This window comes from Schistosoma haematobium, chromosome ZW, assembly GCF_000699445.3.
Source record: "Schistosoma haematobium chromosome ZW, whole genome shotgun sequence".
In the NCBI taxonomy this organism is placed as follows: Eukaryota; Metazoa; Platyhelminthes; class Trematoda; order Strigeidida; family Schistosomatidae; genus Schistosoma; species Schistosoma haematobium.
Genome location: NC_067195.1, coordinates 38,697,312 through 38,709,325, shown reverse-complemented (window position 1 = coordinate 38,709,325; position 12,014 = coordinate 38,697,312). Strand labels below are relative to the sequence as shown.

Below are 12,014 nucleotides of genomic sequence, written 5' to 3'. Positions count from 1 at the left end.
GAGCAACGAAAGCAAAAGAGATGAAGGCAGAGGCTGTAATTAACATCAGATAGCTTTTCAGACTAATAAAGGAAACTGGGATTAAGAAGTCAGGTGTTTACAACTTCACTTATCTTGGGAGTCTGATCAGCCATAACGGATTGGTGTTTGACGAAATCTCTGCACGGGCTCGGAAAGCTCGTTTGGCCAACTTACGTCACCTATAGAGAAGGCGAGATATCCGTCTATCAACTAAGGAACGAGTATACTGTGCGGCAGTTCGTTCTGTTCTACTTTACGGCTGCCAAACGTGGCCATTAAGAGCAGAATACACTCGTAAGCTACTAGTATTTGACAACAGATGTTATAGAAACAATACTGGTATCTGCTGGGCTCACCGGGTAAGTAATAGTGAGGTTAGAAGTAGGGTATTAGGGAATGGTGGTAAATCAGTTGATGAGGCTGTCAATCTTCATCGACTGAGATGGTTGGGCCACGTGTTACGTATGCCCGAACACCGATTACCACGACGTGCAATGCTGACCGGTGTTGGAGATGGTTGGAAGAAAGTTGGGGGCGGCCAAACCAAAACGTGGCATCAGTCCTTGAAGTCACTAACTTCTGATATGAGCCATATTGGTAGATGCAGACTACTTGGTTGGGGTACGCGCGACTATCGTAACCAATTGTTGGACACTCTGGGTGACATGGCTCAGAATCGATCACAATGGCGTAGGTGTATACACTCTCTGTCTTCCCTTAAACTATGAGATTAAAATCGCTCCATATCCTTCTTTCTACCAACTAATTCTTTCTTCCTGTAATATATCCTTATATGCAACCTTTCTTTTATATATTACTACCATTGAAGCAACTACTTCTATGAATTTGGTGTTTATCTTATTGTGCTAATGAGGCATGGTAACTTGGACCGATGCATATATGTGCCTGGTCCTACGTTGAAGCTACTGACTGATAAGATCTAGTCGAAATTAAGGATGAATAGATCTGAACCACTGAGACGGATTTTGAGCCATGACACAGAGCGTCCTCGACCACTGTTTATGATTATTGTGTAGATTTCAATCGTTTTAAATTTTTAAACAACCAAAGTTTGCTTTTGATGTCAGTCATTATCCCTGTTAGGAGAAAAGTACTGACATTCTAAGTGAATTCAAACATTTTTCCTCTGTACTAACGTGAAGTCCAGGGTTTATTAGCGGTTTTACAACACAGTTGGTGTAACTGGTATCGAAAAATTGCTGAAATATAGTTACGTGACTTATGTATACTGTCGATGTAATTGTATGTTTGTGTACATTTACTCAACAATCAATTATATGTCGGTTGAATGTTAAAGTAAAGGGTACTAAAATTTAATAACGAATTGCTGATTCATCAGTGTCTGTCAGTTTATTTATTCATTGGGTAACAACAGAATTTGCAATTGTTTTCTATTATGTTCACAACAGTAAATGTAACTTGTAAGTTATCAGTAAAGGTTGACTTTCTACGGTAAATTATGTTGGTGTCAGATAAAACAACAGGCTAGCCAATCAGAAAAATTTAAGTCAGAGCTTACTACTCGTTATGAAATACATATTTTCAGTTATTTAAGTTAATAGGTATTTGGTTTTCAGAATTAAATGTTAAGGCATCAATACAAATGGATTTGATATAGGGGGCGATGCAAGTTAAATGACAGTGGAAATCAAGTATTCTTCCCAAAGTCCTAAATTACAAATTTGTCCTATTTATCTCTGTCACAACATAATATACAATTTCAGACTAACAGCTACCACTTTTTACCGTATCATGAACTCGTGATAGCCTTTAAGTCAGAAGAAGAAAATGAAGAATGGATATGTGTGCATGTGCACAAAATTTTGAATTCAATATTTATCCAAGTGTTTATTTCTGACTCCTTTTGCTAATGCTTGTACTTTTGGAATGACGTCTTTGTCTGGCTGTTTGTCCATCTATTTGTCTGTCTGACTATTACTAAATAGACAGTCAATCTATCTAGTGATTAAACTTTATTCACACTGTTTAACTACAATAAAGAAGTGGGGAATGAAGTCCAACAAGATATTATAAGTGCCCAAGTTATTTATTAAAACTAAAGTAATTAACAATCACACCAAAAGAGTCTACGTACTGTGTAAATGTTTGTGTCCAACCAATTTACTGGTGAGACAAATTCTATGGTGAAATAACTTAAATTCTTAGTGGTGAGTTTAAATAGTAATGATTAATACTGCAGTTTCCAGGGTAAACCCTTTTAATGAGTTATCTTCCTTGATCAAAATTGAGTTTCCAACTATACTTATCGATTTGAATATACAATCAAGTCAGTACGTTAAGGTAGCAAAGCTTTGGGTATGGACCAGTATTACCAAGAATGTACCAGAGTGACCGTACAATAGGGAAAGTTTCGTTGTTTAGTCTAAACAGGAGACATGATTGACATAATACACTTGCATGATTGGGATTGGTGACTGATTACCTTAATCCTTTGGTGGGATATTCCTTCATGTCATTGTGGGAGCAACGCTTTTTAGGTTCGTTTGATTGAAGATTACTATCATAATTAACGATCTCGGCAAAAACAGTGAGCTGCTTTCGATTCTAATAGTTATTCAGAAATGAGGCTTTGATGTTTATATATTTTGGATTATTAATTTGAAATTCCCACTTGTTCTGGGAAATATCACGAAGGTTTTTTAATGTTTACGTTGACAAAAGACTAATAATTTAACAGTAACATATCTGATATCGGACAAGGCTCATAAGTGCAGAATTTAGATAATCATGTAAATTTGCAAGATTGATTAACAGTATGTAAACAATTTATATTTCATAAACCTAATTTCCCAGAAGGACATCTGAAAGACTAAGTTATTTGGCGGATTTTCTGTGGTACAGAAACATATTTTCGATACGTAGGACTTATGCACTATAAATATTTTACGAGCATCAACAAGTAAACAGATTTTTAAGTGGAACTAAACCTAATCATTTGAACTTTATATTCAAGACACTTTTAAATAAGGTGGATGGGTTTAACCTAGATATTTAATTAAATTATACTCTTTGTATGGTTCAACACTGCCTGAAACCATTCTGAGTTTACTGCCAGTCTCAAGGTTAGGGCAAGAGGAGGGTTGAGTGTAGCGATAGATACCACACCTCGTAAAAAGAACGTTACTAAAATACCATAATCAGTGTCTAAACTTCTGGGTGTGTATTTATTTACGTATGTATCAGATGATAAGTTCTGCGAAGTGATGACATTTATTATTATCTCTATGAATGTGAAGATAAGTTTCATTAATCAATCAAGATGGAACCCTGATCTCTATAGACTTCAATCTAGTACATGCCCCTACTTTGCTTATATCTCATGGAAATAATTTATTCCTTTACTTAACGTCAGCCGATTGTCTTATCTATAGTACACATATTAGAAAAATGTTCAATGTGCACTTTACTGAACTGATGTATCGTTTTTAGTGTTTTTGGTATGTAGCAGAGAGATATGAGATTCGGGTTTTGTCCTAGATGGACCAGGAAAAGTTAGTAGCTACCCGTGCTCAATAGATAACATGTCGGGGAGTTTGAAACGAAAGGCATTGGGTTCGACTTTCAATGTGAACATCAACACTGGGATGCATGTATTTCTAACCGATGGTTCCGAAAGTAGGGCAAGACTCGCTCCCTGAATTTCACTGCTCTCCAAATGTAGAGCATACAAAATGTTTTATGAAGATGCTGCTCTCAGGACGCACGCATGACAACAGAGACTGACCACGTTCAGTCGTGAATATCAAAAATAGTAAGCTACAAATCCTTATGTCATTGTTAGTTTGTATTTGTCATTTATCCAACCACACAATAAAGCAAACATCTATTAGTATCGAGCCCATTACTTCCATATACATATTTCAAAACAGTAAAAATGAAACATATTCATATATTTTAGGAAACTCTAGTTTAAAAAACAGCCCAGTGGAAAACTATTCATTCGAAAAGTATTTACAAATATTGACGGAGAAAGTTCGACTGAATGAAAATCATTTTGGTAAGTAGAAATCGAAGGGGAAATCCAATAATATGCTTTGACTTCACAAACAAAAAAAAACAGTTGACATTTAAGAGACAAAGAATCGATTATTTACGAAGCCTTTCAAGAAGATTATTGAACAACTCTTGGAATGAGACAATTACTGTGTCAGAGGATTGAAGTCCTCCATCTGGGTCTATGTAATTATAAAATGAAGTGAAAAAAATAGCGTTATAAGAAAAAACACCAACAACTGAACTTTATTGGTAGAAAATAAAAGTTAAGTCTGCCTTCTTACTGTTGAGTATTTAAAAATAAATTTTACACATATTGATCACTAGCTATTGTTTTGTATTTGGAAGTCTTTATCTAAAAACTATTCAGTTTCTGAGGGCTTATGGCCAAAATAATGGATTTACAGCACGACAGAAATTTAGTTTAATAATGAGTATTATCTCAGGTGAATTGGTCAATATGGACAAATACCAGACTCAATTTTTCATACAATGAAAGTTTCAGTATCAGTGAATCTTTTAGATGCCACATACCGAGAGTGGAAATTAATGAAAAACATGTAAATAACATTTATGCAACTCGCAACACGACTTGTGATAACTTCTTTTAAGTAACAAATCTAACAACAAAGTATGGTAGAATTTGGCCTAAACATACAAGCTCTTTCCTGCTTAGTATCGTTAAAAAGTGTTTCGCTACTTCAAACTGACATTTTAATCGACTAGAATTCATATCCAGGTAAAATTACAATTAAGAAACTCATTCAGCTCTGAGACTTCGTGTTTGTAAAATAACACGCGATCACAGCTATATATAACTGGGGTATAAATATCTTGGATTATAACAACTACCTATTGATTATAACCCAGTGAATAAAATTTATGTAAAGTACGCATTCACCACACTAAATAAGCGAAATCAAAAACTATATATATATATATATAATGGCAGAATAAAACTCCATTTACAGGATAAGGAAGTGGATGAGGGGAGTGTGAAGGACGAACCGGTACAAAAACAGATTTGGCTGACAACCAACTATATGAAATTGAAGTTGATTGGTTTTCATATTTCGTCTAATATAAGCATTTACACGTGAACAACGTTTTTCCTCATTAGGCATACTTCTGTTTATTTCACAAACGCACTTACATTTGAAAGGAATGAAGGATATTAATTAGGTTACTGAATGTTGATGGATCTTAATGAATTGTACTGTAAGGAATTAAATCGTCTAGTAGCATCCTATACGAAAATGAAACTGAAGTTTTTTATCTTTTGAACATCATGATGTTCTAAACCACAGATTTTGTGCAATTGATTTACGAGATGTGGAATAATGTTATAAAAGGTTTTACGATAAGTTTATGAATCTGCCAAACTTGTTTCAACAAGAAGTTTTAGTCGAAATTTCACAGATACAACTGGATATGAACAGATAACAGTAATGAGAAGAACAACTAACTTTTTGAATGTTGGCTGATGAAGGAATTCGACTCAGCTAATTCGAATGGGCACAAACCTTCGTCAAGAGCTCTGGTTAGTCTAGGATCAAGTGGTAACCGACCAATTATTTCAAGATCTGGAAATGATGGATCATCAGCATTTTCATTGTGTTTCATGGTAGATAGTGATCTGGCACCACCTGTGAATGATGGAAATAATGGACATATGTGTTTGCAAGTTGGACATACAAACTCAACCATATTCTCCACGACCCCTAAGACTGGGATAGATAGTTTCCGACAAAAATCTATTTCCTGAGAAGATAAACAATATAGACGAGATCTAATTAGTAAACTTTGTAAAAAAAAGCCAAGTAGGTAAAGGGCCCAATGTGATTTTATATGTCTGTATAAAACAGTGTTAAGTCGACACATTAACCTTAGATAAATATAAAAAACGACTATTATACATTCATGTAATTTATCATCGCTGAAGTCTGGAATACTGTATTTCTGCTCCTTTTAACTTTAGCTGAACTCATTCTTGACTCATTTATAATAACAAATGAACAGCATTTTAAGTCACTATCAATTTAAACTTGATAACTATTTTATTTACTTATTTAAATGATATAAATTCTGGTAAAATAGGGTACTGAAAGATGCTCAAGGCAAATGAGTCGGTAATAACAAAGCAAAGGCCGGAAAAATCAATTACAAAAACAGCACTTAATTAGAGACACCCAAGAAAACCTTCTTCCAGGTAAGCAATATTTTCATACTATTTCAACGTGCGATTAAAAACTACATCAGGATCTCACCCAGGGATTCGTGACAGACCGACAGATGACAGTCCTACACACCTTTATTTTATATCACACCATTAATTCACAAACTAACTAACTCACTGCCTTTTTACACAGTTCTAGAGTTGGCCAATAAAGTGAGATATGGAAGTTACTAGGATGACACTCGTAAGACATAATTAAGCCACGGAATTCAGTGTCTCAAAGTATCTTTACCGCACACAAACACACTTTGCCAAACGCCGATATAGCTAACATAGTGTTGTTACCGCATGTGAGTAATCTTTCAGAGATCAAAGTGATCGAACACAGAGACGCTGAAGGCTTTCAGCTAAATGGGTTTATGTTTTACAACCATAGAGCAAAGCTGCGCTCACTGGCATGTTTTTTTTACCTGATGTCTTACAGTCAGATAGACGTAACGATGACGCTAAAAACAGACTAGATTGGCATAAGTCTCTATGTATTTTGCTAGGGGTAGATTGATTTCATCCCCATGCCACCAATACTTACACGAATGACCAGATATACAAACTTTTTGACTATATCTAACGTTCATCACAAAGAGTGAGGGCAGGAACAAGCTTCTCGTAGTTTTGGAGAAGCACATTCCTATTATCTGAAGTCACTTTACTTATATATGAACCACTTTTTGAAAACCAACTAAATACTGCTTCCATGATAAACATACAAATAGTAACTTCATTTCATGGGTTATTTATATTTCATTATTCTTTATTGTAGAGATATAAGTTGAGAGAATTTTTCAATTTTTACTGTTTGCAGTACACCTGAATATCTTATGTTCAAATATATTTACTTAGACCGTAATAAATTATTTGTTTGATTTAGTAAAAATCAAGTGCGATGCAGTGGTTTCAATTGAGACCAGATCAGACTTACCAATTTGTTGATTTCTTGTTATACCTGAATGACACTACTCTTATGATACTCTTTATTTATCATCAGATATAATATATTACAGCATACAAAGGTAGACATTGTCTGGTTCTTATGTATATGATTAATATTGTATTCGATTACTATACTATTTGGTTTACTTTTTATGTCTCTTAGTCAAAAGCATACAAATATACATTTTGTCGGTTTACTGCATATTGCGCTGTTGCAGCAGTTTTTCAATTTTACCTTCTTCTCGTAGTTCCCACACAGTTTTATCGCTTATGAATTAGAGAAAAATATTGAATACGATCAAGATTTGATTCTATTTGAAGACGAAGAAAATATTTCCAGTTATACGTTAACTTAAAACAGATTACACGGAAATCACTCCGTTGTTATTGAATTTTGTAGTAAAGAAATGAGTTTGAGTTCAATAGCTCTGAAAAGTCCATCTAGTTTTGAACTAGTGATTATGTGGATTTAAGTCGTTTAAATAATATTTTCTTGTAGAATCGAAGTAATTAAGCAGCAAATAAATTTTAGAGAACTGCGGATAGCTATTTCATCCTTATTTGAAATCTTTGGGAAAATCATTAAAGCATTTGTAATGCACCTTTGTTGAAATCAGTCTCAACAGATTTAGTAAACAATACAGTTTCTTAATGGAGTTTGCTCCTTTAAACGTGGGTACTGATTAGCGACTTTTGTATAAAACGGAATAAAATAACTTGGTTTATGAGCAGCCTAAAATATTATCAGACGGGCCATTTTCTAGAATCGTGAACCGTGAAATGGGATGAAAGTATATTTCTGGCTATTTTATTGCATTATGAGAGAAACAACGAATGCCTTCGTCTAGTTTTTAAGAAATTTGTAGCACAAACCTCTAGAAGTAACGCCAGTTGCGGTTTTTTAACAACCATAATGTAGCCACCATACTAAACATCGAATTCTTATGGAACATCAAACAAAGAAAGGAATGACTCCCGCTTATTTTATTTGTACACTTATCAAATTCGTAAACATACATTTGAAAAGGTCACTTTATAATGAAATGGAAATGGTATAGGATTTATGTGTCAACACTGCAAATAAAATAAGTAATAGAGTAGATACTTATATAAAAATACATGTGGATAATTTCATAATTAACTGCACATATCGTTGTAACTGTAATCAATTGAATAACTTGTTCTAAACAATATAAACTAACAATTTACATTAATCACTACAATAATTAATATAACCTGTTTTATTAAGAATTTTTTGCAGGTTGAAATTTCTATAACTCTCCACAAAACCCATTCTGATAAGAATTTTTTGGTTAGATGGAGTAGAAAACAATGAGCCAAATATGCAATAAAATTAATTTACAGAGTAAGGATGGTTAGTCAGTTAGTAGTGTGATAATTCCGTTACATAAACTTGGTGATTTTATCTACATAGGGTTGTGACGGTAGAAAGATGTACTAATGTGCAGCAGGGATTGATTTATTGTTAGCACTGTAAATTTGGTGTTCGATAACATATTTGACTGATCGAGAGCAGCTTTTTAAATGTTACCACCTCGGACAGCAACATATCGAAGTGCTAAAAATTTTCGCCCATAACAACTTAATAGTCGAAGAAGAGGCCTGGGAGTAATGTGCGCTGGGTTCTTGAGATAAGATAAAGCAACAAGGTGAATAGGAGGGTTCTGGTAACCACATGGACCCCAACCAGATAGTCTTTATCTAATTGCATAGCTCAGTCCGATAGTCAGAGTTTTCAAGGACTGATGACGTGGCTTGATCTGACCGCCCCTAGATTCTTATCAGTTTAACCCTACACGAGCTATCATTGAGCGTCGAGGTAGGTGGTGGATGGGCATAGATAATACATGCTTCAACAACATCAACCGATGGACATTGGCCATCTCATTAATCGATTTGCCATCCTTACCCTGTACTTGCTTTATGTCTAACTTCCCCATTACACACTCAGTGGTTTTCCAACATAAAAGAGCAATGCTCCAAGGAAACCTATGACCGAGTACTGGCAACCTACGAATATCCTCTATTCATGATGGCTATGTTCCATACCCACAAAGTAGGATGGATAGAACTGCTGCATAGTAAACTCGTCCTTTGGTATGTAAACGGATATCTCACTTACTCTACGAGTGACACAAGTTAGCAAAAGCCAACCGGGCTCTCTGAACCCGTGTCAAAATCTCGTCAGACACCAACCCACTAGGGCTCGAGCATCGGATTAGCCTTGAAACTGATATTTCAACACTGTTAGTCGAACTGATTTCTCTGTGGTTATCACAAGAGTACTTTTATCCTTTTTTTATAAACCGCAACGATCGGCCATCGACACCAGTGAGATGGGATTACATCCAGTCCCCGAAAGTCAGCTAAGATTTTAATCAATCTAACTGCTAAAACTTGACAACTACACTCAAAGATTTTTGAGGCTGATTTGTCTGAACCTGCTGCATTCCCTCGCTTTAGATTCCTCATAACCTTTTGAAATAACATTCGGTTTCCTCCCTTACGCCAATGGAAAACTAACTTCCCTTAGACGAATATCTACACTAGATACCCTGCCATAGTCTATTCTACAGGACTTCAACAAAACTCGAATCAAGAACACGTGACTGGTCTAACTAGAACATGGGTTTATTTCTACGTCAACAACCGACAATAATATTAATAACAAGGGTAGGAAAATATACAACATTCGTAATACCTGTCAGACTAAATAGACAATCAATCACTATTTTCCTGGCCCACACACCTTTTCAACTAAGAGTTGGAGAGCTTATGTAAAGTCAGCATTCAGAACGCTTAAAGATGATGGGTGACAAGTGTGGCTGAGGGCCTGTTGAACTATTCTCTAAAGTGTTCTATCCATCAGAATTATTATATCACATTCCCTTGTACTAATTCATATTGACATGTTCGATTTGGTAAGTGTTTCTTTATTCATCATCAATATATCTTCCGTTATATGATGGATGATACTAGCAGTTGACTCCACTAAAGGGCTTCCGAGATAGGGTAAAATCAGAAACATGTTCTTGTATCTTAAAATATACAGGCATGCGAATGCCGGTTACATAAAAATGAGTCTAAAATACAAACTAGCATTCAGTAATGAAACCAGTGACAAAAGGTCAGCTTACAGCACATGTAAGAAAAAGGATCAATTTGATTAGCTAGGGTAACGAAATTCGTGCAACAAAATAAGTTACTAACGAGTAATATCAAAAAATTACATCTCAAAAATTTTATACAAACCAACGGAATTACTGTCTTCGCTTTTATTTATTTATTGGGATACATAAATATTGGTACAAAGGGGTATGGAATACATATGCACCATACAAGTCATTTGATTTGTGTATGGGCTGTGACACTGTCCGGGGGCCCAGACCGTAGCAGGTCTCAGGAAGAATAAGTTAAACTGCTACCAAAACAACATTTGTATTTTTCAAGTAGTCTGCCTTTACTGAGATAAAAATGCCTAAGAAATTATTATTATTATTATTATTAATGGCTTTATTCAATATTATATTTTGGTACAATATAGAATTCTCAGCACAGGGTATTTCAACAAGTTACTTACTGAACAACGAACAAAAAGGCAGTAGCGAATACATAAAGAAATATATAAAATAAAAATAATAAAAAAAAACCCAAAAGAAACTACAAACTTTTAAAATTAAAGACATGTTAAGAATGTAAGTTATTGACTAAGTTAATTCTAACAACCTGTTCGTCACAGAGTATATTTGCTAGGTAAGGTATTATAGAACTTTTATACTTTTCCTTGCGTGCAAGGATTTTAATGTAATTACGTCTCGTTCTACCAGAAGATATACAAGGAGAAAGATAAGAGTGAAGGGGATGGCTAGTATCTGATAAAATAACACCTGCCAGGAGTTTGCATGATTTTAAATGTCTATCCACAACCATATTAATTATGACCTCGAAAGATTCACCACACGTCTTACTAACTGCCTTTAGCACTCTTCGCAATACAGCAAAGTCTTTTCTCAAAAGCCCGGGAAAGAATAATGGAGAACAGTAAAGGATGAACACCATGTTTTGAAGACAGTTCACAAATTGGTTTATCACTAGACATGAATTGATCATCCGGAATCAATTTTGATAGAAGAATCATGTAATATGCATAGATGATTATCAAAGTTTAGTCATAACCTGCGTTGATGATGTATTTTGTGCTGTGAAACTCGGACACCATGAATATTTCAATCTCAGTTCAGTCAGTCAGCTACAACGTAGGACCAGGCACATATATACATCGGTCCAAGTTGCCATACCTCACTAACACAACAAGATGGACACCGGATTCATAAAAGTAGTTAATTCAGAGGTGGTAATATATAAAAGAAAGGTTGCATATAAGGATATATTACAGGAAGAAAGAATTAGTTGGTAGAAAGAAGGATATGGAGCGATTTTAATCTCATAGTTTAAGGGAAGACAGAGAGTGTATACACCTACGCCATTGTGATCGATTCTGAGCCATGTCACCCAGAGTGTCCAACAATTGGTTACGATAGTCGCGCGTACCCCAACCAAGTAGTCTGCATCTACCAATATGGCTCATATCAGAAGTTAGTGACTTCAAGGACTGATGCCACGTTTTGGTTTGGCCGCCCCCAACTTTCTTCCAACCATCTCCAACACCGGTCAGCATTGCACGTCGTGGTAATCGGTGTTCGGGCATACGTAACACGTGGCCCAACCATCTCAGTCGATGAAGATTGACAGCCTCATCAACTGATTTACC

General features: G+C 35.2%; 1 protein-coding gene across 2 annotated transcripts in view; it reads right to left on the bottom strand.

The window, feature by feature from the left end:
• Positions 1-1,461: 1,461 nt before the first annotated feature.
• NUBP1 (Cytosolic Fe-S cluster assembly factor nubp1) overlaps positions 1,462-12,014 on the bottom strand; it is a 30,212-nt gene continuing 19,659 nt past the window's right edge. Inside the window, exons 2-4 of one of the 2 annotated variants that reach the window (XM_051211315.1) lie at positions 5,752-5,817; positions 5,523-5,702; positions 1,462-4,238 (exon numbers count right to left, since the gene is read on the bottom strand). Coding sequence is in view for 1 of the 2 variants with exons in the window: in XM_051211314.1 (XP_051071359.1) it covers positions 4,150-4,238; positions 5,523-5,817 (384 nt within the window). In the remaining variant the exon portion in view is untranslated. Of the gene's footprint in view, positions 4,239-5,522; positions 5,818-12,014 lie in introns of both variants that reach the window. The other variant, XM_051211314.1, reaches the window with a different exon arrangement.